The 27,695-nt window shown below is 45.3% G+C and overlaps 1 protein-coding gene across 1 annotated transcript; it reads left to right on the top strand.

The window, feature by feature from the left end:
- Positions 1-24,042: 24,042 nt before the first annotated feature.
- On the top strand, positions 24,043-25,375 carry LOC103637659 (expansin-B2). Its single transcript, XM_008660168.1, has 2 exons — positions 24,043-24,333; positions 24,474-25,375. Exons 1-2 carry the CDS (start codon positions 24,138-24,140, stop codon positions 25,097-25,099), a joined length of 822 nt encoding a protein of 273 aa, XP_008658390.1. The 5' UTR covers positions 24,043-24,137; the 3' UTR covers positions 25,100-25,375.
- Positions 25,376-27,695: the final 2,320 nt, after the last annotated feature.

Raw genomic sequence — 27,695 nt, forward strand, 5'->3', positions numbered from 1 at the left:
TCTCTTGCTGAAGTGCAGGGGAAGGTTGCCTCCCAGACTCCACCTCCTACTGAAGTGAGGGGGAAGAGTCCTGCTGCTCCTGCTCCTAGCGTCGGCGCTCCTACTCCTCATGAAGGCGACAATGCAGCCTCTCCAGGTGGCTAGACTGACCTATCACCGTGCGGCGCTGTGGGTGGTCCACAAGGCAAGAGGGCAAACTGGGGATCACTGACTTACATGCAGTTCATCTAATATGGGCCATCTACAAAAGACATCATAAGCACAAGAGTGAGAGTAGAACTATATGACTAGCAAGTAAACAGAAAGCAAAGTGAGGTAAAAAATTTGTAAGATGAGTATATAGATAGTAATATAACATAGAATTGGTCAAGATGACCAACTTTTGAAGTGACACCAAAGGTCAATGTAAGGGTAGGGGTCTATAGTCCTTAGAGCGACCATTCTAGTCTAGGTTAGTGGTCCTACAGTCGACAAGGCTTTGATACCACTTATGTCACACCTGGTTTTGGAAGGCAAACTGAATGCGAACCACGTACGTGCCAGGATCAGAAACTCACGTACATAGAGATTACATAATTAGACATCATCACACATTGCTTAAAGTAAATAGTGGAAAAGTACTTTATTACATCAAGATGTCCAAGACATCCACAGAGTCATTAACATAACATTGTAATTAACATTATCAAAGTGCGGAAAAGCGAACATAGCAGATAAGGCCTTCACAGGCATCTGACTGGGGGTTTGCCACTAACATAACTAGAACTCATCGTAGTCCTGGAACTCCTCAAAGTTCTCCATGTTGACTGCATCTCTTCCTGAGCACTGAATACATTGGGGACAACCTGGTGTGGGGGTGTTTTTTAAAACAAGGGTGAGTACACATCAACGTACTTAGCAAATGTCCCGTTTGGCTAAAGCGGACTAGTTGTATGTGCAGTTAAGGTTAAGCAGTTGCTTTTAGTTTGTCAAGTATTTATTACTAATTGTATAGCCAAGTTTTAGTAATAAACCCAGTTATTACCCAAAAGTACTTCCTCCAAGAGGAAATACCAAAGATCAGAATTATAACCATCAATACTAATCATCATCATAAAAGTATCCAAAGTTCTTCTAATCAAAGAGGATCCCAATGTCGCTCTTAACCGTGAGCACGGCTGATATACCAGTTTCTAACAGTCTGCAGAGGTTGCACACTTTACCCACGAGTCGTGATTCCCGTTCTGCCCAGAGATCATAACTCCCCATTGATCACTACCAAGGTGACCTAGTAGGGTCTCACTACGTAGCCTTTACAAAGACTCCCCTGGTGCATAGCTGCTCGTTAGGTTTTGCCAGTCGTACAAACACAATACCCCTCTCTAAGGTGGGTGACTAACAAAACCAAATCAAATGAACCTCGACACCCACCCTTAGCAGAGAAAGCACTATGCCCCGGCCCCATTGACGGCCCTCCGGTAAAGCCAACTACACCCCTAGGTTCATCTAATTATTCAGCTAAGGGCGTCCTATTCCACCCTCATGGTTGCACTGTTATCCCGGGTGGTCACTCAACGAAAAGGTCCTTACGGAGAGGTACACAGGAAACAGCCTGAGTCCCCTAAAGTATCACAATATCATCATCGTATCGTATATGTTCATATCATGTTCGTTGATTAAGGTAAAGCAATAGCATAAAGCTAACCATAATAACCCAAAAGGTAAACAAGGATAAGGTAAATACAGACTAGTCAATCCTTAGGTTTCAATTAATTAATGTGGGACGGTGAATTATAAAGTAAGTAGGACATAATAGGTCAGAGGACACTTGCCTTCACCAGGTTGTTGCTTAGGAAGATCTTCAACAACACACTCAGGAACCTCGGGCTGCTCATTGTCTAAATAAAGCGATCATGCATTCAATACATTTGGATAAAGACAAACGAACAATACACCAAGCATGTACAAACAAGTGGACACATCTCAAAAGAACAGTATAAACTCAGGAGGTAACTTGGATTATAGGGTGAGCTAACATACTTAGAAGTTTTTTATTCTCTAAGTGTTGTCTATCTCCATGGACTACATAATTAGATTCCACTTATTTTAATAAGACACAAAATTTACAACATGGATAGATTCATACTTTACATATTATTAATTTCACAAAGTTACACATCTAGTTACTCTTAGGGTTTTCCTTTTTATTTTCTTATTTAATAAATAAACTATTACATAAACTAACCTATAGTCTAGGCATAAAATTAGAATGTGCAGATAGTGGATGATCATAACTTTTACAAATAGAGAATAATCCCATGAACATTTTTCAATTTAAATCACTCAATTTGGAATTCATATGCAAAAGATATGAAATAAACAATTTTTGGAATTTGAAATACTAAATTTGGTCTAATTCTGTGATTAAATAAAAGTCTACGGTTCTATCTGCAAGATTACAGGGGCCTACGCGTGAAAACTAGGGACGACGGGTTGATTCTTACAAAACTGAGGGTTTCTTTATCAATTTTATCGCGCGAAGGGGTATCGGGCCATCTCGACCGCACGATCGCGAACGAACGGTCGAGATCAGATCCCGCGGGCGAGTGCGGCTGACAAGTGGGACAGGGAGGACAACGACCTAGGGTCAGCTGGACTGACAGGCCAGACCCAGCTACAAAGCGCGAGCAGGGGCGCGCACCCGAGCGGCCGGATCCAAAATGGACGGTTGAGATTAGATCTAGTCTAATTAAACCTAGACCGCCAGATCTCGGATGGGCGCCCGAGATCCAATGGCAAGTGCGGCCAGGGTTCCATGACTGCTAGTGGTGGCGCCGCTCGCTCCCACGGTGGAGGTTCACCGGAGATGAGGGCGCGAGCGCGCTGGGGGCCACGGGGCGCTGGGAAGGGCACATGAAGGTTCAGGATGGCACGATGGGCATGGTCGTGGGCACGGCACCGGCGCAGGGGCACCCGAGAGTGACAGTCTGCGGCGGAGCACCTCAACAACGGCACAAACCACTCCGGTGAGTGATTGCGCGAAGAACAGTGCAGTACATTGGAAATTAAGGGCATGGGGGAGTTGCTCACCTCGAGAGGAAACTCTGGAGCGCTTGAGCAACGACGGGGATGCAGGGATGCCCTGGGTCAATGGTGGTGGGTCTTCAACAAGGCAACAAACGCTCGATGACGGCCAGGGAACGGTGGCGGATCACAGCGGAGCTCCACGGGCGCGCCGAGCGAGAGAGAGCGAGGGTGTTTGGCTGAGGGCACAATTAGACGAGGGGAGCGAGTGAGTGGGCGCGGGCTCCAGAAAAGGGCTTGGGCACGTGGGACGTGGCCGGGAAACGTGCGGTCGTGGGCGCGTCCACGATGGAGAGCGCGGGCGGGAGGTTAGGGAACAGGTAGTGGCCGACAGGCGGGGTCCATAGGCCAATGAGGCCGAGCGTGCAAACGGGGTTCAACGGTGATAGGGAGGTCCCACTGAGCAGCGAGAGAGAATGGGCGCGTGCGCGGACAGATTGGTGCCGATAGGTCGGACCCACTAGGTAGCGGCAGGGAGAGAGGGAGAGACAGCGTGCATGCTCGGACGCGGGCTGTCGCTGACAGGTGGGGTCCACCTGTCAGGTGACGCGGGCACGCGCGGGGTTTGGCTGGGCTGAGTTGGGCCGAGTGGGCTGCTTTTGGTTTTCTTTTTCTCTGGAATTTTTAATGCCTTTCTTTTTTATTTTCTCTATGGGTTTCAAATCAAATTCAAACCAAATTTCAAATTCAAACCAATTCAAACATGTGCATCAATTCAAAGAATAATTTAGGCTCAGCATGATGCAACAATTCATGACTCTCATAAGTTTTGACAAAATAAATAATTAATTCTTCCCTAATTGACTTAATTCTAATCAAAAGGAAGAGAGAGAAGGTCTAGAGAGAGAGAGAGACAAGAGGTAACACCTGAATTTGGTAGGCATTTAGAGTAGAAATTTTATACCCCCAAATTCAGGGTGTTACACGTGTAGGGGGAGGGGACGAATGGGTGGGTCCAAAAGAGGTAGGGAGGTATTTTTACAAAGTTTTGGCTTGGTTAGACCAATTAATAAACTAATTGTTAGATGTGAGGTTACCTAATAATTAGCTAAGGTGTTTAAAACACCTACAACTAAGTTTAGCGGCTAACTATTAGCACTAGTGGTTTCAAACAATGTCTTATTTTCCCTTGTGACTAAGATTATCTTATCTGTACTAGCATATAACCCGTCTAACGCTACGATCCTAGGGCAGGGAGGATCAACAACGATGGTGGCGGTATGAGGGGGAGGGTTGACGATAGCACTGGCTCGAGTGGGGGGAGGGGCAGTGGGGACGCAGGGGGAGGTTGGGGCGGCAAGGGGAGGTGGGTTTGTGGAAGAGGGATGATCCAAATAATATTGACCATTGATTTGAACAAGGGAGAGAGGGTTATCCAGCAACCTGAACCGTTGGTTTTGATGGTGTGTTAAATTTGGGTGCAATTTGTTTGGTGGATTTAGTGGAGGTTATTGGCATGGGGGTGATTTGGTTGGGTGAGTTTTGCAAAGTTTAAACTGATGAATTATATAGTGGTATAGATATGATCGAAGTATAATTAAATGTGTGACATATAATGATTTTGACTATTGTGAGATCCAATCGGCAAAGTCACCGCTTATATATAACTAGCATATAACCCATGCTAACACTACAATCATGGGAAGGGGAGTGGAGGAGATGGGTTGATAACGACGGCGACTGAGCAGACGGGGTCGCATTAGGAGGGGAGGATGGGGACAGCGGGATCACGATAGAGGGAGAGGAATGATCCAAATAATATTATCAATTTGATTTGAGTGATTAAGGAAGAGATGGTTATCCAAGGATCTAAACCATTGGTTTTGATGGTGTGTTAAGTCTGGATGTAATTTGTTTGGTGGTATTAGTGGAGGTTATGGGCGTGTGGAAATTTGGTTAAGTGGGTTTTGTAAAGTTTAAACTAGTGGATTATATAGTGGTATAGATAACTTGACAGTAACTAGATTCTTGTTGTAATTACTAGCATCAAACTATCGAGCTTTGGTCACTTCTAATGACTACATCAAATTACGGGTAGTTGCAGGTGTAGCCCTCGAACTAGCACTCTAGCAGTGGGTGTTCGCCAAGATATTCCGTCTGATTAGATGGCTATGCGTGGACACGCAGGTTCGTGTAACCCTAGTCGACAAGATACGGTTGTTTTGGGCGTATGTTTGGATGCAGGCAAATGGTCTCAAAATGGCTTGCTTTGCATCTGTCCATGCAACCTATCTCTCATATGTGTAGGCAACCAAACATGAGTTTAGACAGAGTCAACACATATAGTGGTCTAAGACGAGACGGTGCGAGCAACCAATCAGACAGACATGTTTGGCACGGTGCCAGCGCTGGCACCAGCTTCTACCGTGAAGCGATGCCAAACACACGGACCAAGGTATAATATATATTGGCACATAGAAAAAATACGAGTATAATGCCCGTGTACCAGAACAATAAGGTTACTAATGGTGGAAATGAAGGATAACCTTGTTTGTATAAAATGCAATTCCTCTACCTGAGTTATGTTATCAAATACAGAAGATTATAACTAATATTACATATAGTTTGTCATCCTTAGACTACAAGATATACTAAATATAATTTAAAAAGACCAAGTAAGTTTCTATGTATATGAAAACAAAGATAAACAATTTTGCAAAGTAGTGATCACATTAATTATACCCATCGGTTTGCATTTGCTTTGTGGTCTTCTCTGTAACTGGCCATGATGCAACATCAAGATTAGACCACTTGTCTCAGTTAAGCTCTTTATGTTCTGCTACAAGTTTAATCTATCGCTAACAAACTATCGTTTTTGCATATTGGGAACTGCATCTACAGGTCGCATCTTTAAAGCCAATAAAGCTGCTCGTGCTAATATTGTGAAAAGGGGTGTGTATGAGGAACACCACTGCTGATTCAACCACTTTTGTTATTCAATAACTTTATTCCTCATCATTGTGTGACACTAATACAAGCATTCTAGATAAATATTATATCAAAATAACATATTGTTGAAGGTATAACATAACGAGTTCCAACTGAAAGTGAACAGGTCTCACACCTTGGACACACTTAGCACCAACATCATTCAAATCTTTTTGAGCTTCATATTTTAAGTTAGAACCAATAGGTACCCACATGAATTGCAACCAAGAACTAAGATCAAGCAATGAAGAAGGCAACCATAACTTAATAAATTGTTAGAAAATCATCACAGTTAGCTAATGAATAAGATTTTTCAAGCCTTCCCTGGTGCCAATATTTCTCTAGCGTGAGCATGTCGTGGAGGATGAGGTTGTGCACCCACATCCTCCTGCTGTAGTCAACGAGGTGTTGTATCCTCGACGACACTCCCCACCATAGAGCCTTGACATCGCCGCCGGTGGTGACGTTGCTGAAAGTTGCCTAGAAGGGGTGAATAAGAGAAACCTGAAATTTCTAACTTAGGACAAACTCAAACCCCGGTTAGGTGTTAGAATTAGAATTAAAACAGTTGGAGTGAGGGACAGTTGTTCTTCTTGCTAGAGTCGCTCAAATGATTGTGAAATTACTTTGGGAGCAAGTCAAATGATATAGGATCAAGCGCAAGCAAGAGAACTAGAGAGAGTGGGAAGGAGAAACAAATCATGAATCAAACTCAACACAAAGACAATGGTGATTTGTTTCTCAAGGTTCAGCTCCAAAGAACCTACGTCCCCATTGAGGAGTCCACTTAGGACGGGTCTTTTTCAACCCTTTCCCTCTCTCAAATGGTCACTTAAATCGGTTGAGTGTTCTTTTCAAATCAAAGGGCACAAAGTCCCCATAAGGACCTCCACACAAATTCAAAGTCTCTTGATAGCTCTTTACAAGTGTGAATGAGAATAGAGGTGAGAAAGAAACTCGAGAACACAAGAATCAAATGCAACAAGCTCAAATGAAACGCTCCACAAAGGCACTACTATTTTTCTAGCACAATTCTAGTGAATGTGGCACTTGGGAGGAGTTTGGAGACTTGGAGTTGTTGCTAGCAATGATTATGACTTTAGTGTAGCTCTTGTGTATCTTGAATGCTGGTTGGGGGTATTCATAGCCCCCCACCACATATAGTCGTTGAATAAAAGTAGCAAAATTTGTTGTTGGGTGGCACATCAGACCACCTGCAGTGTCGGTCTGGTGCACCACGAGACCTTCTGACATCTGCTGTAAGAGGTGACTGTTCTGACGTCTTTAGATGAACAGTGATGGTTCGGTGTACCACTAGGCCTTCCATATCAGATTTGGTCATTGGAACTTGAAACTAATAGTTGAATCATGAAGGTCCAATGCGCCATCGGGCCGGTTTAGTGCGCCAGCCGCCGGAAGATAAGTTCTAGGCTCTCTGCATAAGCGGTCTGGTGAACCACCGGACCGGTCCGGTGCGCCATACAACAGACCAATTTTGACAAACTTTGGAAAATGATTTTCATGTGAATTTGACTAGGCTTGAGGGTGCTCCTATGACTTAGACAAACATATCTAGAGACTATTTAACTAGTATAAGTCATGAAACTTGGACAATTTAATTTCTCTAACTCATATTCTTAATCTGGCTCAAACTATCTCGAAAAGACTGAATTGTTGAATCTAAGCTTTCCAACCTCTTTTAGATGTATCGAATAGGTTCATAAGGGTGTTTAGAACTTATCCAAAGTATAGAACTATTGCAAGTTCATCTTTTCCAAGTTTTACCCCTATTTGGATGTATCTGGGCTATTTCTGACTTTGAAACTCAGATGTTGATCTTATGAACCTGTGAATCACAAACTTGGAAAACTAGTTAGCCCATTTGATTGTTATGGTCATCAAGCATGGAATATAATATAGAAAATGGTTTAAGGATGACTCCCTTTCAACCCCCCCCCATTTTTGGTGATTGATGCTAACACAATCAAAGCTAATAAGAAATTTTAGAACTGTAACTAGTTTACAAGTAAGGGCAAGGGCACTACTGCATTTACTGTGGGTGGATGGAGAAATTGGAATATAGGAAGTAAATCACTTTTGAAACATGCGGGTTCTATGGCACACAAGACAACTCAAGACAAATACATTGGCTATATGAATCCTAATGCATCAATTGATAACCAAATTGGGAAGTTGAGTGATGAGGACCTTTGTTTGTATAAGATAAGACTTACTTATTCAATTAGATGTTTGAGGTATCTTTTGCATCAAGGGTTGGCATTCCGTGGACATGATGAAAGTAAAGAGTCTAGCAATAGAGGCAATTTCATTGAGCTTTTGAAATTTCTTGAGTGAAGAGGTGAACAAGGTTGTGTTGAAGAATGCTCCAAGTAACTGCACTTTAACTACCTAATGATTCAAGCATAGATTATTCATTGTTGTGCTATGGAAAATAGAAAGAAAATAATTGAAGAACTTGGTGAAGATCCCTTTGCTATTTTAGCGGATGAGTCTAGTGATGTATCACATAAAGAACAACTAGCTCTCTACTTGTGGTATGTTGATAAATTAGGAAGGCCACATGAGTATTTTATTGGAGTTGTTCATGTACATGATACAACCTCTTCATCACTTAAGAATGCAATTTAGACTACTTATCAGTCATGGTTTGAGTACGACAAGAATCTGTGGTTAAGGTTATGATGGGGCTAGTAACATGAAAGGAGGTATTAAAGGGTTGAAGACATTGATCTTGCAAGAATCACCTTCTACTTATAATATCCATTGTTTTGCACATCAACTCCATCTAGTTCTTGTTGTTGTGGCCAAGGGAAACAATGATTGTGTTTGGTTCTTTTTAAGTTTATCTCTTGTTGGATATTGTTAGAGTTTCTTGCAAGCATCATGGAATGTTTCGAATTGCTGGGCTTGAGAGTATCATAAAAGCACTTGAATGTGGTCAGATTGAAAGTGGTAGTGGATTAAATCAAGAGATGGGGTTGTCTAAGCCTGGTGAAACTAGATGGGCCAGTCTCTCATTACAAAATTGTATGCAACATCATTATTATGTATCCTATAATATGTGACGTGTTTATTACACTTGGAGATGATACAACAACTAAGAGTGATTGGTGTAGGATACATTTCATGGTTGGTGCATTTGAGTCCTTTGACTTTGTTTTTGATGCACACCTAATGTTTTTTATTCTTGGATACACAAATGAATACCTAATGTTTTTATTCTGGATACACAAATAAATTGTCAGAGTGTTTGCAGAGGAGGGAGTAAGATATACTTAATGCAATCTCACTCATTATAGTTGCAATGAGTAGAATGCAACAATTAAGGTCTAACGGTTGGGATCAATTCCTTAAAAAGGTCACTTTGTTTTGCAACAAACATGGTGACAATGTTCCTGCTATGGAGGATAATTACATACCTTATGGAAGGTCAACACGGTTTGTTCAAAATCAAACAAATCATGATCACTTTAGAAGAGAAGTATATATTGGAGTAATTGATCGAATCAGCCAAGAGCTTGAGAGTCGGTTTAATGAGGTCAATATGGAGCTGCTTTCATATATGTGTAACGCCGTGAATTTGGGGGTAGAATTTTTTATTCTTTTACTCACCAAATTCAGGCGTTACTCCCTTTTCTTTTTCCCGTTTCGCTCTTTCTTCCCAATTTCAAAGCAATATAGCGACTTGTGTCCGTGTCATGTGTAAACAAAAACCTAAGTTGACATGGGTGTTGCATCATGACGAATCATATTTCTTTTGTCTGATGTCGTGTTTAGTCGCGTTTGTTGCTTAGTCTCATTTCGGATTTTGTTTCGCGAATTGTATTCCGATCTGTGGTTGTGCGTGCCATGGGATTTTGACCCGCGGTGCGGCCCAGCCCAGCCCGACCTAGTCCGACCCGACCCGGCCGAGCTCGGTCCAGCCTTGGCCCGCGCGCCCCAGGCGCCCTGCCCCTCCCCATGCCGCACCCCCCTCCCATGGTCTCTTTCCCTTCATTCAATTCTCCCACGCACAACTCCCACTCTCTCCCATCTCTCTATCTCCCCCGTGGTGCCCTAGGTTTGGGAAACAGTGATCGCCGGATTTGGACCCCGAGGTGAGCTCCCTCTCCTTCTCCCTCTCCCTCTCCCTCTCTCTCCTCCTCCCACTCCCCTTCTTCTTCCACCCCCCCCCCCCCCGTGTGGCCCCCTGCGCGCGTCTCGCACGGCTCTCCCGCGCGCCCCCTGGCAGCACTCCCCCGCAGCCCCGGTGACGCTCCCCCGTGCACACCGGTGCGCTCCCCCGCGGCCCCCGCGCGCCCCTACGTGGCCCTCCTGCGGCGCCCCTCGCGGCCCCCTGCCCCGCCCTCCCCGCGCGTGGCCCTCGCGGCCCCCTGCGTGGCCCCACGCGGGTCCCTCGTGGCGCCCCCGTGCGGCCCCTGCTTGGCCCATCCCCGGCGGCGCCCGCCCTGTCCCCGGCGCGGCTGCGCGCCCCGGCGTGACTCGCGTGGTCTCGCGTGTCCCCGGCGCAGCCTCGCGCGCCCTGGCACACGCAACGTGTTACCGCGCGCGCAGCCCCAGTGCGCGCGACGATCGATTTTCAGTTTAATTAGTTTTGGATTTAGTTTAATAAATGTGCTGCGTCGCGCGCTTCATCGCGCGATGATTCATTTTAAATTCATCTTTATTAATGAGCTGTGTTGCGCACTTCGTCGCGCGACGATTCGTCTTAATTTTATATTATTTAATGTGTGGCGTCGCGCGTCCAGTCGCGCGACGTTTCGTTTTAAATTCAATTTAGATGGCGTATGCCGTTGTGTGTTTCGTCGCACGACGCTTAACATCTCTTTATAATTAATGCAAGTGTCTCGTTGCGCGCTCTGTCGCGCGATGAGTCGTTTATTTCTTAATTCAATTTAAGTGTTGTGTCGTGCGTTTCGCCGCGCGACAATCCTTTTAATTTACCTTTATCTGTTCATAATAATTAAATAGGGAACATGACTTTACCCTATGCTTAACGCGATGGCTAAATTAATACCATTCTGTTTAGACGGGTATTTTAATTTATAATCGCGTGACGTGATCGCTCGTCGGTTGTAGCCTCGACCGTTACTTTCCCTTTCTCACTTAGTCGTAGGTGTGAGCCCTGCGTCGAACGTCTGTTTATTTATTGCAATCTATTGTTTGGTATACTATTCCTTTGTATTAAATTTATAGAATGTATATTTGAAATTCGTATAGATAACAGTCAGTTGGCGGAGTATGAAGGAGTTGCAGGTGAAGACCCTGAGCAGCAGCTGGTTGGTGAAGACAAGTGTCCCTTGACCCATCTATGTCCTATACATTTTATAATTCACTCCCCGCATTTACACAATTTATATCTAAAGATTGACTAGCTTTTGTTTATCTTGTCCTTGTTTACCTATTTTGGTTGGGTTATTCTGGTTTAGCCATATGCTAGTGCTTCACATTAATCAATGAACATGATGAGATTATCTATGATACGTTGTTTTCCCTTTTGATTACGATGATGGTACTGTGAGATTTAGGGGACTCGAGCTGTTTCTCAAGTGCCTCTCCGTAAGGACTGGTTCGTTGGATGACCGCCCGGGAAAACACTGCAACCATGAGGGTGGAGTGGGACGCCCTTAACTGAGTAATTAGAGGAACTGGGGTGTAGTTCGCTTCGTCGTTGTGCCGTTAATGGGGCTTGGTGTATGCGACTCGCTCTGCCATGGTTAGTTCGCCCCTTGGGGAGGAGTGCGGTGCATTTAGGAAACCTAACGGGTGGCTACAGCCCTAGGAAATCTTTGTAAAGGCTACGTAGTGAGACCCTGCCTATTCACCTTGGTAGTGTTTAAGGGTTTGATCGGCCCGAGGCAAGAGGGAATCACGGCTTGTGGGTAAAGTGCACAACCTCTGCAGAGTGTTATGAAACTAATATATCAGTCGTGCTCGCGATTATGAGTGGCCAAGGGAGCTCCATTGATTAGAGATACTTGATCAGAGATGTATGGTTTACAGGTGGCGATGAGGAGGATGGTTATGATTATGCTTATGGTAATGGTAAGTGGTATTCTTTCCATTTAGAAAGGGTACATCCGGGTTAATAACTTGGGTTAATGCTAAAACCTGGCTTTCTACTAGTAAATAATAACCTAACCAACTAAAAGCAACTGCTTGACTTAACTCCACATAAAGCTAGTCCACTACAACCAAACGGGACATATTGCTGAGTATGTTGATGTGTACTCACCCTTGCTTTACACACTAAACCCCCCAGGTTGTCCGCGTTGCAACCACTGCTCAGGAGAAGATGAAGCCGTGGAGGAAGACTTCCAGGAGTTCCAGGAGTACGATGAGTTCTAGGCATGGGTTAGCGGCAAACCTCCAGTCGGCTACCTGTGTAGGCTATGTGTATCTACGTTTCTTTTCCGCACTATGATTATTGTTAAAGACTATGTGGATGTCTCGGACATCATGATGTAATCGACTATTATACCCTCTTTTATGTCATTATTTTAGCATTGTGTGATGATGTCCAGTTATGTAACTGATGTGTACGTGAATTGCTGATCCTGACACGTACATGGTTCACATTCGGTTTGCCTTCTAAAACCGGGTGTGACATAGGTGGTATCAAAGTCGTGCTGACTGTAGGACCGCTAACCTATAATAGAATGGTCGTTCTAAGGATTATAGACCCCTATTATCACCTTGACTTTGGTATCCCTTCAAAAGTTGGTCATATCGACCAAACCTATGTTCTACTATATATTATTATACCTTGCTAAAAATTTTGTTTTATTCTAATTCCTCATTCATTTATGGTTTACTTGCTGGTCATATTAGTTTTGTTCTCACTCTTATGCTTACGGTGTCTTTTGTAGATGGCTCGTCTTAGACACACTGCACGGAAGTCAGTCATTCCTTTCTTCCCTTCTCGTCTCGCAGAGCGTCCGCTTCGCCGTCTAGTGACTGGTCAGTCTAGCCACTTGGGGAGGCTGCACCACCGCCTGCACGAGGAGCAGGAGCGGCCTGACTCTTCTTTCTCGCTTCAGCAGGAGATAGAGTCTGTGAGGAGCTGCTCCCCTGTGCTCCCGCTGGAGGCGCCCCCTGCACCACCACTAAGCGCCCCAGCCACTGGAGTAGCTGCTGGAGGAGACCCAGATGACGGAGGTGGTGACAGCAGCTCGAGCCACAGCACCGACCTTTCAGAGGAGCAGGAGATGGAAGGATGGGTTGCCTGACCCATCACCCGTGACGCCGCTCACGTGTGTCACTTCCACGATGCGCTCGACACCTTGCTACGCCAGGCACTTGACCGACGCACTTGGTCTATCGAGTATCGCTGTGTTGTCTTTCAGTATAGTCGCGGGGTTTACCCGGACCGTTGGGAGGCGACCTGCTTGGTGCGCCATCCGGAGAACAGTCTCTGGGGTCCGGAGGTCTGCTCAAAGCACTACTCTATTTCTGAGCGGGGCTCAACTGAGGTGGCCATGCAAGATGCCACACGGCGTGTGGTTTCGCACTACTGCTCAGTGCTCGGTGGGGTAGCTGATGATCTCAACCTGAAGTATTACCCCCGCCGCCCATCTAGCAGCACAGGAGGCGTGGTTGTCTCACTTGTTGGTGAGGACAATCCTAGGTTGAGCAGCACAGTCAACCTAGTCGTTGTGCTAAACACGGAGCTGGACCATGCATTAGATGAGCTGAGTAGGGCTCGTGCTGAGATCGCCCAGCTGTGGGCTGAGCGCGCGGAGCATCGTCACCTGGAGGATGGCTCCCCCGCTCCCGTCGGGACTCAGCACCCGTACCGCTCACCTCAGTGTGGACACCATGCTTATGGTAACCCCGACTGCAGGACCAAGATAAATTTAGAACCATAGATCGTCAACGTTAGATCTTGTAATTATTGCAAATATATATATATATATAGAAGCTATAGTCTTAGCATTAGTCTTAATCTTAGTTAGTCTTCGTTAGACAGGGTAGTTTGCTTATCCTGTGCCTTTATGTTTGTCATGATGAACTATGCTGGATTTGGATCTTTGTAATGACTGTCGCTAGGGTGTGGGTTTCCCCTGCACTTTGGTTTACCTGTTAAATGTTAATAAAATTAGTTACCTAGTTGGGAAGCCCTTTTGTTCTACTTTCCTCTTTATCTGAGAAGATGTGTTTGCCTATGTTGGAAGTCAGTGAAGATGTTCATCTGTTCAGTGTTGTGGAAGGATTCTATACTCTTTTCTTATGCTGCAAGGTTTACAAGATCAGTTCTGATGTGTGATTGCATTCTGCAGATGTCATACAACAGGCGCAGAGGAGGAAGGCGTGCTTAGCAGGAGCAGACAGCCCCGTAGGAAGAGGCACCCCGTCAGCAGCTGCCACCATCGCCGCCGATGACCATCGAGTAGATGTTCTTAATGCAGACTCAGGCAGTTCAAGCCATTGGTCAGACTCTGGCCGCCATTCAGCAGTAGCAGCAGCAGCCACCACCTCAGCCTCAGATGCCTCAGATGCACAGAGACAAGCGTGCTGAATTCATGAGAGGTCATCCCCCAGTATTTGCTCACTCTTCTAGCCCCATGGATGCTGAAGATTGGTTGCACACTATGGAGTGGGAGTTGCACACCGTCCAGTGCGATGACAGGGAGAAAGTTCTATATGGTCCCCGTCTGTTGAGAGGAGCAGTCCAGTCTTAGTGGGAGCCTTATCTCGCCACCCATGCCAACCCCAACACCATCACCTAGGAAGAATTCAGAGATAGCTTCCATCAGTACCATGTTCCAGCAGGCCTGATGACAGTGAAGAAGGAGGAGTTCCTGGCGCTCAAGCAAGGGCCTATGTCCGTCAGTGAGTACCGAGACAAGTTTCTACAGCTGTCCCACTATGCTCCTGAGGACGTCAACATAGATGCCAAGAGGCAGTATCGCTTCTTGAGAGGCTTAGTTGATCCTCTGCAGTATCAGCTGATGAATCATACCTTCCCCACATTTCAGCACCTAATCGACAGAGTGATCATGATAGAGAGGAAGTGCAAAGAGATGGAGGATCGCAAGTGTAAGACCAGTGGACCTCAGCCTAGAAGCAGCAATCGTCCTCGTTTCTCAGGCAACCCACCTTAGCAGTTCAGACAGAACCAGCGCCAACCTCAACAGCAGTAGTTTCAGAGGCAGTACCCCCAGCACCAGCAGCAGAATCGTCAGAACAACCAGTCAGGAGGAGGTCAGTTCCAGAGGCAAAATCAGCAGGCACCTCGTCTTCCCACCCTAGCAACCAACCAGAACAGTCAAGCAGCCCCAGTCCAAGGCGGAAGCAGAGCATGTTTCCACTGTGGAGAGCAAGGCCATTAGGTGATGCAATGTCCGAAGAAGGTAGCCCAGCAGCAGTCAGGCCCCAGTGCCCTAGCAAAGCAGAATGTGCCCCAGCCTGGAGCAGGCAACCGCTCCTAGCCACCCTATAACCATGGGAGACTGAACCACTTGGAAGCTAAAGCAGTTTAGGAAACCCTCGGCATGACAATAGGTATGTTTCCAGTCAACTCCCATATTGGAGAAGTGTTATTTGATACTAGAGCAACGCATTCATTTATTACTACATCATGGGTAGAAGCACATAACCTTCCAATAACTACCATGTCAACCCCCATCCAAATTAACTCAGTCGGTGGTAGAATTTGAGTCGATAGCATTTGCTTGAATGTAAGTATGGAAATAAGGGGGATAGCGTTTCCCGCTAATATCATAGTAATGGGTACTCAGGGAATAGATGTCATCCTAGAGATGAATTGGCTAGATAAGTACCAAGCAATTATCAGTTGTGATAAGAGGATAATTAAGTTGATGTCCCCACTAGGAGAAGAAGTGGTAGCCGAGTTAATCTCACCTGAGCCAAGGAAAGGAAGTTGTCATCAGATGGCTATTGATAGCAAGGAGCCAGATTCACTCGAGATTATCAATGTTGTGTCAGAATTTCCAGATGTGTTTCCGGAAGACTTACCAGGTATGCCACCTGAGCGGAAAGTTGAGTTTGCTATAGAGCTTCTTCCTGGCACCGCCCCTGTTTCTAAAAGAGCCTACAGAGTTTCTGGACCAGAGTTAGTTGAACTCAAGAAGCAGATTGATGAGCTATTAGAGAAAGGTTATATAAGGCCAAGCACCTCGCCTTGGGCCACCCCTGTCCTATTCGTGGAGAAGAAGGATGGCACCAGAAGGATGTGTATCGATTATCGAGCTCTGAATGAGGTCACGATTAAGAACAAGTACCCCTTGCCCAGAATAGAAGATATGTTCGACCAGTTGAGAGGAGCCAGCGTGTTCTCAAAGATAGATCTGAGGTCAGGTTACCATCAGCTCAGGATCTGACCCTCAGACATTTCGAAGACGGCATTCATTACCAAGTATGGGTTGTATGAGTTAACTGTTATGTCTTTTGGTCTAACAAATGCACCAGCCTTCTTCATGAATCTGATGAACAGTGTATTCATGGATTATCTTGACAAGTTTGTGGTGGTATTTATTGATGATATTCTTATATATTTTCAAAGTGAAGAAGAGCATGTGAATCATTTGAAGATGGTATTGCAGAGATTGCGAGAGCACCAGTTGTATGCAAAGTTGAGCAAGTGCGAGTTCTGGATCAATGAAGTCCTGTTCTTGGGTCACATAATTAACAAAGAAGGATTAGTTGTGGATCCGAAGAAAGTGGCAGACATTCTGAACTGGAAAGCGCCAATAGATGCTCGAGGAATCAAGAGTTTTATTGGAATGGTCGGATATTATCGACGATTCATTGAAGGGTTTTCGAAGATTGCGAAACCGATGACAGCTTTGCTAGGCAACAAGGTTGAGTTCAAGTGGACCCAGAAATGCCAAGAAGCCTTCGAAGCGCTGAAAGAGAAGTTGACTACAACGCATGTCTTAGTCTTACCTGATGTGCACAAGCCCTTCTCAGTGTATTGCGATGCTTGTTACACTGGTTTGTGGTGTGTGTTGATGCAAGAGGGAAGAGTTGTGGCTTACTCGTCCCGACAGCTGAAGGTTCATGAGAAGAATTATCCAATCCATGACCTAGAGTTGGCAGCAGTGGTTCATGCACTGAAGACATGGAGACACTATCTGTATGGGCAGAAATGCGATGTTTACACAAACCACAAGAGTCTAAAATACATATTCACTCAGTCGGAGCTGAATATGAGGCAACGAAGATGGTTAGAGTTGATCAAGGACTATGAATTGGAGATTCATTACCATCCAGGCAAAGCGAACGTAGTGGCAGATGCTTTGAGCAGGAAGAGTCAAGTCAATATGATCGTCGCTCGTTCGATGCCTTATGAGTTGGCCAAAGAGTTTAACAGATTGAGCCTCATATTTCTGAATAATATGCGAGGAGTAACAGTTGAGTTAGAACCCACCTTGGAGCGGGAAATCAAAGAAGCACAAAAGGATGATGAGAAGATCAGTGAAATCCAGCAGCTGATTCTAGAGGGCATAGGTAAAGATTTTCGGGAAGATGCAGAAGGTGTGATATGGTTAAAGGACCGTTTGTGTGTTCCCAATGTCCAGTCTATTCGGGAGTTGATCCTCAAGGAAGCTCATGAGTCAGCTTATTCGATACACCCTAGAAGTGAGAAGATGTATCAGGATCTGAAGAAGAAATTCTGGTGGTACGGAATGAAAAGAGAGATCCCAGAGCATGTGGCTATATGTGACAGTTGTCAAAGGATCAAGGCAGAGCATCAGAGGCTAGCTGGATTGTTGCAGCCGCTGCGAATTCCTCAGTGGAAATGGGATGAAATCGGAATGGACTTCATAGTCGGATTGCCTCGCACTCGTGCCGGCTACGATTCCATTTGGGTAGTGGTGGATCGCTTAACCAAGCCAACTATAGCAGTGCAGTATTGGCAGAGTTGTACATGTCCCGGATTGTTTGTCTTCATGGTGTGCCAAAGAAGATAGTGTCAGACAGAGGAACGCAGTCACCTCTCATTTATAGCAGCAGTTGCATGAAGCCTTGGGTACACATTTAAATTCAGTTCAGTTTATCATCCGCAGACAGACGGTCAGACTGAAAGAACTAATCAAATCCTTGAAGATATGTTGAGAGCCTGTGCGTTGCAAGATCAGTCCGGGTGGGACAAGAGGTTACCTTATGCAGAGTTCTCCTATAACAATAGCTACCAGGCCAGCTTGAAGATGTCACCGTTTCAGGCGCTTTATGGAAGGAGTTGTAGAACTCCGTTGCAATGGGATCAGCCTGGAGAAAAGCAAGTGTTCGGGCCAAACATTTTGCTCGAAGCTGAAGAGAACATCAAGATGGTTCGGGAGAATCTGAAGACACCACAATCAAGGCAGCGAAGCTATGCAGACACAAGTAGGAGAGAGCTGAGTTTCGAAGTTGGAGATTTTGTCTATTTGAAAGTTTCACCTATCAGAGGAGTCAGAAGATTCAGAGTCAAAGGCAAGCTAGCACCCCGCTATGTTGGTCTGTATCAGATTCTCGCAAAGCATGGAGAAGTGGCCTATCAGCTCAGTTTGCCAGAAGGCTTGTTCGCAGTACATGATGTCTTCCACGTGTCTCAGTTGAAGAAGTGTCTGTGTGTGCCAGAAGAGCAGTTGCCAGTGGAAGGTCTGGAGGTCCAGGAGGATTTTACCTATATAGAGAAGTCAGCGCAGATTCTTGAGACTGCAGATAGAGTCACCCGGAGGAAAACTATCAGAATGTACAAAGTCAGATGGAGTCACCACTCTGAGGAAGAAGCAACCTGGGAGCGTGAAGATGATCTGATGGCCAAGTATCCTAAACTCTTTGCTGGCCAACCTTGAATCTCGAGGGCGAGATTCTTTTAAGGGGATAGGTTTGTAATGCCCTGAATTCGGGGGTAGAATTTTTCTTCTTTTACTCACCAAATTCAGGCGTTACTCCCTTTTCTTTTCCTGTTTCGCTTTTTCTTCCCAATTTCAAAGCAATATAGTGAATTGTGCTCGTGTCATGTGTTAACAAAAACCTAAGTTGACATGGGTGTTGCATCATGCCGAATCATATTTCTTTTGTCTGATGTCGTGTTTAGTCGCGTGTGTTGCTTAGTCTCGTTTCGGATTTTGTTTCACGAATTGGATTCCGATCTGTGGTTGTGCGTGCCACGGGATTTTGACCCGTGGTGCGGCCTAGCCCAGCCCAACCCAGTCCGACCCGGCCCGGCCCAGCTCGGCCCGGCCTTGGCCCGCGCGCCCCTGGCGCCCTGCCCCTCCCCATGTCGTGCCCCCTCCCCTGGTATCTTTCCCCTCATTCAATTCTCCCGCGCACAACTCCCTCTCTCTCCCACCTCTCTCTCTCCCCCGTGGTGCCCTAGGTTTTGGAAACGGTGATCGCCGGATTTGGACCCCGAGGTGAGCTCCCTCTCCTTCTCCCTCTCCCTCTCTCTCTTCCTCCCCCTCCCCTTCTTCTTCCCCCCCCCCCCCCCGTGTGGCCCCCTGCGTGCCCCCTACGCGGCCCCGGCGGCGCTCCCCTGTGCCCCCCGGCGGGCTCCCGCGCGGCCCCTGGCGCGCTCCCCCGCGGCCCCTCGGCGGAGCTCCCCTCGCGACCCCGGTGAAGCCCCTCGCGGCCCCCTGCCCCGCCCTCCCCGTGCGCGCCCCTCGTGGCCCCCTGCGTGGCCCCGCGCGCGTCCCTCGCGGCCCCCTGGCGGCACCCTCGCGCGCGCCCCACGCGGCCCCTGCTCGGCCCCTCCCTGGCGGAGCCCGCCCTATCCCCGGCACGGCTGCGTGCCCCCGGCGTGACTCGTGTGGTCTCGCGTGTCCCCGGCGCGGCCTCGCGCGCCCTGGCACGCGCAACGCGTTCCCGCGCGCGCAGCCCCAGTGTGCACGACGATCGATTTTCAGTTTAATTAGTTTTGGATTTAATTTAATGAATGTGCTGCATCGTGCGCTTTGTCGCGCGACGATTCATTTTAAATTCATCTTTATTAATGAGCTGTGTTGCGCGTTTCGTCGCGCGACGATTCGTCTTAATTTCAGATTATTTAATGTGTGGCGTCGCGCGTCTAGTCGCGCGACGTTTCGTTTTAAATTCAATTTAGATGGCGTATGTCATTGTGCGTTTCGTCGCGCGACGCTTAACCTCTCTTTATAATTAATGCAAGTGTCTCGTTGCGCGCTCCGTCGCGCGACGAGTCGTTTATTTCTTATTTCAATTTAAGTGTTGTGTCGCGCATTTCGCCGTGCGACAATCCTTTTAATTTACCTTTATCTGTTCATAATAATTAAACATGGAACATGACTTTACCCTATGCTTAACGCGATGGCTAAATTAATACCATTCTGTTTAGACGAGTATTTTAATTTATAATCGCGTGTCGTGATCGCTCGTCGGCCGTAGCCTCGACCGTTACTTTCCCTCTCTCACTTAGTCATAGGTGTGAGCCCTGCGTCGAACGTCTGTTTATTTATTGCATTCTATTGTTTGGTGTACTGTTTCTTTGTATTAAATTTGTGGAATGTATGTTTGAAATTCGTATAGATAACGGTTAGTTGGCGGAGTCCGAAGGAGTTGCAGGTGAAGACCCTGAGCAGCAGCTGGTTGGTGAAGGCAAGTGTCCCTTGACCCATCTATGTCCTATACATTTTATAATTCACTCCCCGCATTTACACAATTTGTATCTAAGGATTGACTAGCTTTTGTTTATCTTGTCCTTGTTTACCTATTTTGGTTGGGTTATTCTGGTTTAGCCATATGCTAGTGCTTCATATTAATCAATGAACAAGATGAGATTATCTATGATACTCTGTTTTCCCTTCTGATTACGATGATGGTACTGTGAGATTTAGGGGACTCGAGCTGTTTCTCGAGTGCCTCTCCGTAAGGACTGGTTCGTTGGATGACCGCCCGGGAAAACAGTGCAACCATGAGGGTGGAGTGGGACGCCCTTAGATGAGTAATTAGAGGAACTGGGGTGTAGTTCGCTTCGCCGTCGTGTCGTTAATGGGTCTCAATGTATGCGGCTCACTCTGCCAAGGTTGGTTCGCCCCTTGGGGAGGAGTGCGGTGCATTTAGGAAACCTAACGGACGGCTACAGCCCTAGGAAATCTTTGTAAAGGCTACGTAGTGAGACCCTGCCTATTCACCTTGGTAGTGTTTAAGGGTTTGATTGACCCGAGGCAAGAGAGAATCACGGCTTGTGGGTAAAGTGCGCAACCTCTGCAGAGTGTTATGAAACTGATATATCAGTCGTGCTCGCGGTTATGAGCGGCCAAGGGAGCTCCATTGATTAGAGATACTTGATCAGAGATGTATGGTTTACAGGTGGTGATAAGGAGGATGGTTATGATTATGCTTATGGTAATGGTAAGTGGTATTCTTTTCGTTTGGAAAGGGTATATCTGGGTTAACAACTTGGGTTAATGCTAAAACCTGGCTTTCTACTAGTAAATAATAACCTGACCAACTAAAAGCAATTGTTTGACTTAACTCCACATAAAGATAGTCCACTACAGCTAAACGGGACATATTGATGAGTATGTTGATGTGTACTCACCCTTGCTTTACACACCAACCCCCCCCCCCCCCCAGGTTGTCCGCGTTGCAACCACTGCTCAGGAGAAGATGAAGCCGTGGAGGAAGACTTCCAGGAGTTCCAGGAGTACGATGAGTTCTAGGCGTGGGTTAGCGACAAACCCCCAATCGGTTGCCTGTGTAGGCCGTGTGTATCTACGTTTCTTTTCCGCACTTTGATTATTGTTAAAGACTATGTGGATGCCTCGGACATCATGATGTAATCGACTATTATACCCTCTTTTATGTCATTATTTTAGCACTGTGTGATGATGTCCAGTTATTTAACTGTTGTGTACGTGAATTGCTGATCCTGGCACGTACATGGTTCGCATTCGGTTTGCCTTCTAAAACCGAGTGTGACAATATGACAACCTTTGATCCATCAAACTCATTTGTTGTTTTTGATGCACAGAAGGTACATTGACTTGCTGAATTCTACCCTAATGACATCTCAGGCACTGATTTGCTGAAACTCAAGTTGCAACTTGATAATTATATTGATGTCATGAGACAAGATGATGGCTGCAAAGGCATAAACAATCTAGTTGATCCCTCAGTTAAGCTTATTAAAACAAAGATACATAAAGTGTATGATATGGTTTACTTGCTCCTCAAGTTGGTACCGATGTTACCATTGGCTATAACCAAACCCAAATTAAGAAATAAGATGTGTGATAGTCCCTTATTGGATGATTGTCTACCCACATATATTGAGCATGACATTTTCGAAGAAGTGGAAGAAGACGACATAATTGAGGCATTCTTTGCTTTAAGGAAGCACAAGCCGGACAAGTAATATTGAAATTTACTTTGAAATAGGTATGCATGTTTATTTACTGTATTTTGTGCTTGATGTTTGGACTAGTTCATATTATTTTTGCATTCTAATGTATGCACATATAGATTTAAATGTTAAAACTATAGTTTCATATGCTATTCTTATCCTTATATTCTGAATTGTATATCAAATCATTATGGATTATACTAAATTATTTATGAAAAAAATTATGGCATACCTCATGAAAAAAATGCTAGCTACTCCACTAGTCAAAAAATAATTTATTTTTTATGATCTTTAGATATGCCGTCGAAAATAATTGTGGCCGTAAAAAAATGTACGATTTTCTTGTAGTGAACTTAGAGTAGCTAAATTAATTATCCAATGTCAAGGCCACATGGTCCTTATAATTGAGTATTCCCTCCGTCTAAAAATCTAAAAAAAATGACTGTAATTATAGGACCGTTGTTGGAGAGCGTTTTATGGTTTCGAGCCCTATATTTTAAAATAGGGCCACATTAGAACTCTTGGAGATGCTCTTATAGTATTTAAATTTTGTTCGAAAGTGATTGACTTTCTCACTTTGTAATGCACATTTCTATTTTCTTATTATTACACCTTTCTCTTTTTCGAAATACATCTACATATCTCTACTCATCAGGTAGGGTGTATTTTGATCTTTTGCCTTCGAGGTTGGTTTCTGTGAGAGATTCTAAAACTTTAACTAATGAGTAAAATGCACGGGCGGTTCCGAACTTATCGAGGGATGTCATTTACATTCACGAACTTTGAAAATGCATTTCTAATTCTTTAAATTTATTTAAGAATTAAACTTATTTAAGAAACCCAAAAAATACCCCCGTGCTAATTGATCTCGTCGAGTGATCTCTTAGAGCAACTCCAGTAGTTCTCTAAAAGACTTTCTAAATTAATAATTTAGGTAGTTAACATAAAAACTATTCTTCAACAGTTCTCTAAACGAACTTTCTAAATTTAACAACTTGTCATCTAACCTCATTTTCTCTCTACATTTGGCAACCATTTAACAACTCCCTAAACAAAAATGTTGACTGCATTATATAGTTTTTGTAACTTATTTTTTATGTGGATAAATACAAAACAAAATTACAACCTATATTTAGAGAACTATTGGAGAACTCACATTTTTTTACTCTAAAAGCCATTTAGCAACTTCTTAAATATGTGATTTAGAGAGCTAAAATTTACATAACTATTGGAGTTGCTCTTAGTTAAAAACTCTTCTTTGACGAATGATACCCATCGTTGGTTTTCAGTTGCTTGCGAGCGAACGGGTCTCTGGATTGCGAACGGGTCAATCTAATTAATCTGGAGTTGGATCTTCGTCTAGTTTGCATGCAGCTTTGATTTGCATCCCGATCCGAATTCTGGGTAATGGCAACCCTGGCCGCAGCACCGCAGCTAGTAGTGTAGGACCCACTTTCACGCCGATAACTGCCTCAGAGGTCAGGCACCGCACCGGCGTACGGTACACGAGCTGAGCGATCCCTAACCTGCATGTGCACTATGACTGAGTAATCCATTCCACCATGATTAGCTTTCGGTACGGTGGCCATGTGGATCTCGTACCTCTAAACACGGCATGTCCGATGTGGCGACGACTATTGGTGCCGCGAACTGCTCATACTCTATCCCTGCTTGCCCGGCGGCCGACTATAAATACACAGGCAATCTCGTCCCTTTCGACCATCTAAATTAACACAAGCAGTCAAACGCATGCACACACAAGGTTGTTGTTAGCAATTTTCTGCTGCTGCTATACATACACGAGCTGCGCGCGATGGCCGCCCTGGCAGCTGCACTTGTTGCGCTCCTCGCCGTGCTTGCTGTCGCGCATCCTGTCGCCGTCGCACAATCGGTGGCGAACCGCACCTCCGCCGTCCGCCAGCTCCGCGGTAGCTCCAGCGAAGGCGGTTGGCTGGCGGCCAAGGCCACCTGGTATGGCGCGCCCAACGGCGCCGGCCCCGACGACAACGGTACGCATAAGCGCCAGTGCCTGCCTAGCGGCCGTGCATTGCATGCCTGCGTTGCGTTGCGCTTGCGCCGCCGCCTAACACGTACGTCAATTAATGTCTGTTTGTGATGCTTGCACCGACCCGACCGATCGGTTCTGCAGGCGGCGCGTGCGGGTTCAAGAACACCAACCGGTACCCGTTCATGTCCATGACGTCGTGCGGCAACCAGCCCCTGTTCCAGGACGGCCAGGGCTGCGGCGCATGCTACCAGGTAAGGTGCACCGCCAAGAACAACCCGGCCTGCTCCGGCGAGGTCAGGACGGTGATGATCACGGACAAGAACTACTACCCGGTGGCCAAGTACCACTTCGACCTCAGCGGCACGGCGTTCGGCTCCATGGCGAGGCCCGGTCTCAACGACAGGCTCCGCCACGCCGGCATCATCGACATCCAGTTCAGGAGGGTGGCCTGCAACCACCCGGGGCTGACCCTCAACTTCCACGTGGAGGCGGGCTCCAACCCTAACTACCTGGCGGTGCTGGTGGAGTACGCCAACAAGGCCGGCACCGTGGCGCAGATGGACGCGATGGAGTCCAGCTCGGGCCACTGGATGCCTATGCGCCGCTCGTGGGGGTCCGTTTGGCGGCTGGACTCTGCCCGCCCGCTCAAGGGCCCCTTCTCCATGCGCGTCCGCAGCGAGTCCGGCGGGACGCTGGTGGCCAACAATATTATTCCGGCAAACTGGAGGCCCAACACCGACTACCGCTCCAACGTCCAGTTCACTTGACCGCGTAATTTAATCTCAGGACATGTTTAGAAGCAACTTAGTTTTTAAAAAATCAGTTTTTATTTTTCTTAGCTAAGAGAGATCAGCTTCTTAGTTTTTAAGAAACTGTGAATCCAATTTTTATAAACTGAGACATAAACTGATATGTTTGGAACATTTCTATAAATTAGTTTCTTAAAAATTGGATGGTTTCAAATAAGCCCTTAATCAGTCACTGCTATAGTTCTCATATGTAACGTGATTACGCCTATTTATAAGGGGTTTTTTGTGTGATTATTGCAAATTCTTTATGCAATGGCTTCGGCGAGTTTCAGTTCCGTCTTATCGTCGTGTGTATCTTCAGGCCCGCCGGATTGGAGATAAAAACGAGTTGGGCATATAACTACGGGATAGTATAAATACATGTTTTTATATGGATTCAGTTATTCTATATTCAGGATGGATACGTGTACTATCTGAAAAGTGCATCTTGGATAGGATATAGAGCCAGAGCTACTAGATAAATAACTGAATATTTAGGTCGGATACGGGTATCCGGGTTGCGTGTACCATTTTTTTGCGTGATATTGTCATAAATTCACATTTTTTCTATATAAACTCGGATGAAGAAAAAATTTATATGCACTAGTACACAGAAGCTCTATAGTGGCGGTTCTAAACCTATTTACACTGGCATTTTTCAGTACCGCCAGTGCTAGGGGTCAGTGGAAATCAGCATTTCCACTGGCGGTTATTTTGGAACCGCCAGTGAAAAGTGCATTTTCACTGGCGGTTTTCTTAAGGAACCGCGAGTGAAAAGTGCATTTTCACTGGCGGCTGAATAAAGAAAACCGCCAGTGAAAATGCATTTCCACTGGCGGTTTTATAAAGCAAACCACCAGTGGAAATGCACTTTTCACTGGCGGTTTTCTTTATTTAGCCGCCAGTGGAAGTTTTCCCGCCTTTTTTCAAAATTTCAAACAATACTGAATTATATATATATTTATTTACACACACACAAACATATATATATAGATCTATATTGATATTGAAAGCAACATGAAATTAAATTCTATCATACATTTATATACATCAAAGTATTCTGTTTACAACCATATATGCTTCATGCATTCTATACATCATAAGTTTTCACCTAAGCTCTAATAACTATCTCGGCTAAGAGATAATCTACTAATTTCTGTTAGTATTCTAAACTCTGGCAAAGCTAATGTTCCGGAAGCATCGTGATATTTTCCTTCTGCGGGAATGACCTCTTTCAATATGAATGTGCAGAGGTCCTCGACTATGCCATACAATGCAGCTTCGGACAAGTTCTCCGGGTTTCCTCGTTGAAATTGCTGTAAAGGAATTTTATAAACATCATCTATTTATACTCAATAATAACACATTTGCATCTTTAATGACATAAATACATACTTGACTATTACTAATAATACCTTGTCAGGGTTCGTGATGTATCGTCCGTTCACTCTCATGAACTCGCACGCATAGAATCCACATAGGACCGATCCTTGTGGTTGCTTGTGGCACTACATAACAGGAGATTGGTTATTTAGTTGCAACATTGTGTATGATATGTATTCATAAAATCACATACTTACCGGCCAGTGATGATGGATGTCTAGTGGCACGAGTTTTTTCGACAGGTCGTACTTTCCACCTCTCATCTTATAGAATCTATAAGCCCTGTGATCTCAAATAAAATCACCATGTTATTCTCAAATTTTAATCGATAAAAGTATGCATGCATAGAAAAGGCTTACAACTCTAAGATGCTGAGGAATGTTGCATATGTCGAAGGGTCGAAGTTCAAGGAGTCGAGCACCAGCACCTTTCCAACCTTAGGATAAATGAGGAAGCATATCCAGTGGTCCCTGTACGAATCAAATTTGTGATGCATGTGTATTGAAATTATTAATTTTATTTATGCAAAATCACACTTACTTAAAGTTGTACGGGGCCATTATGGCTTCCCTGTCTTGAAATTGAAGCATTGCATGTCCTATGTAGGTGGCGTATCGAGCTTCAAAATCCTTCTTCATATCCTTTATACGCTTCTCAACTTCTTCGTCCGTCTTTCCCCGTATTTCATCGTTGTCTTTCCCGATTCTAAAAGTGTGGCTTTCCTCGGATATAAGTATTGGGTTGAGATACCCAACCCTTTTACTGGCACTAGCATTGGGCTTGGTACCGTAAAGAATCTCCTGCTGATCATGTTGCATTCTGCAAGTCACACGTGCATGTCAGATATTGAAATTTTATACAGCTCACTAATAATAACACACATATGTGGAAGTATGAGTGACACTTACAATGCAAACATCGTTACAAGTTGCACGTCGAGTCTCTGAAGGTTCATCATTAACCACATGTCCTCGAATGTAACAACGACCTTTTGGTCCGAACCAATAAAAGCATGGTCTGGTATATGCACACTGATGGTGTCGATGCCAACCGATGATGCCCGCATGTACCAGTCATGCAACCTTTTAACACCAGCCGGGACCTTTCTTAGTTTCTCAAGAGGTAGCAGAGGTCTGCCCGGCACATATTTTTTAGGCACGTTTTTGTAATCTGCCTTAGTTGGCTTCTTTAT

Source organism: Zea mays, chromosome 1 (assembly GCF_902167145.1).
Source record: "Zea mays cultivar B73 chromosome 1, Zm-B73-REFERENCE-NAM-5.0, whole genome shotgun sequence".
NCBI lineage: Eukaryota > Viridiplantae > Streptophyta > Magnoliopsida > Poales > Poaceae > Zea > Zea mays.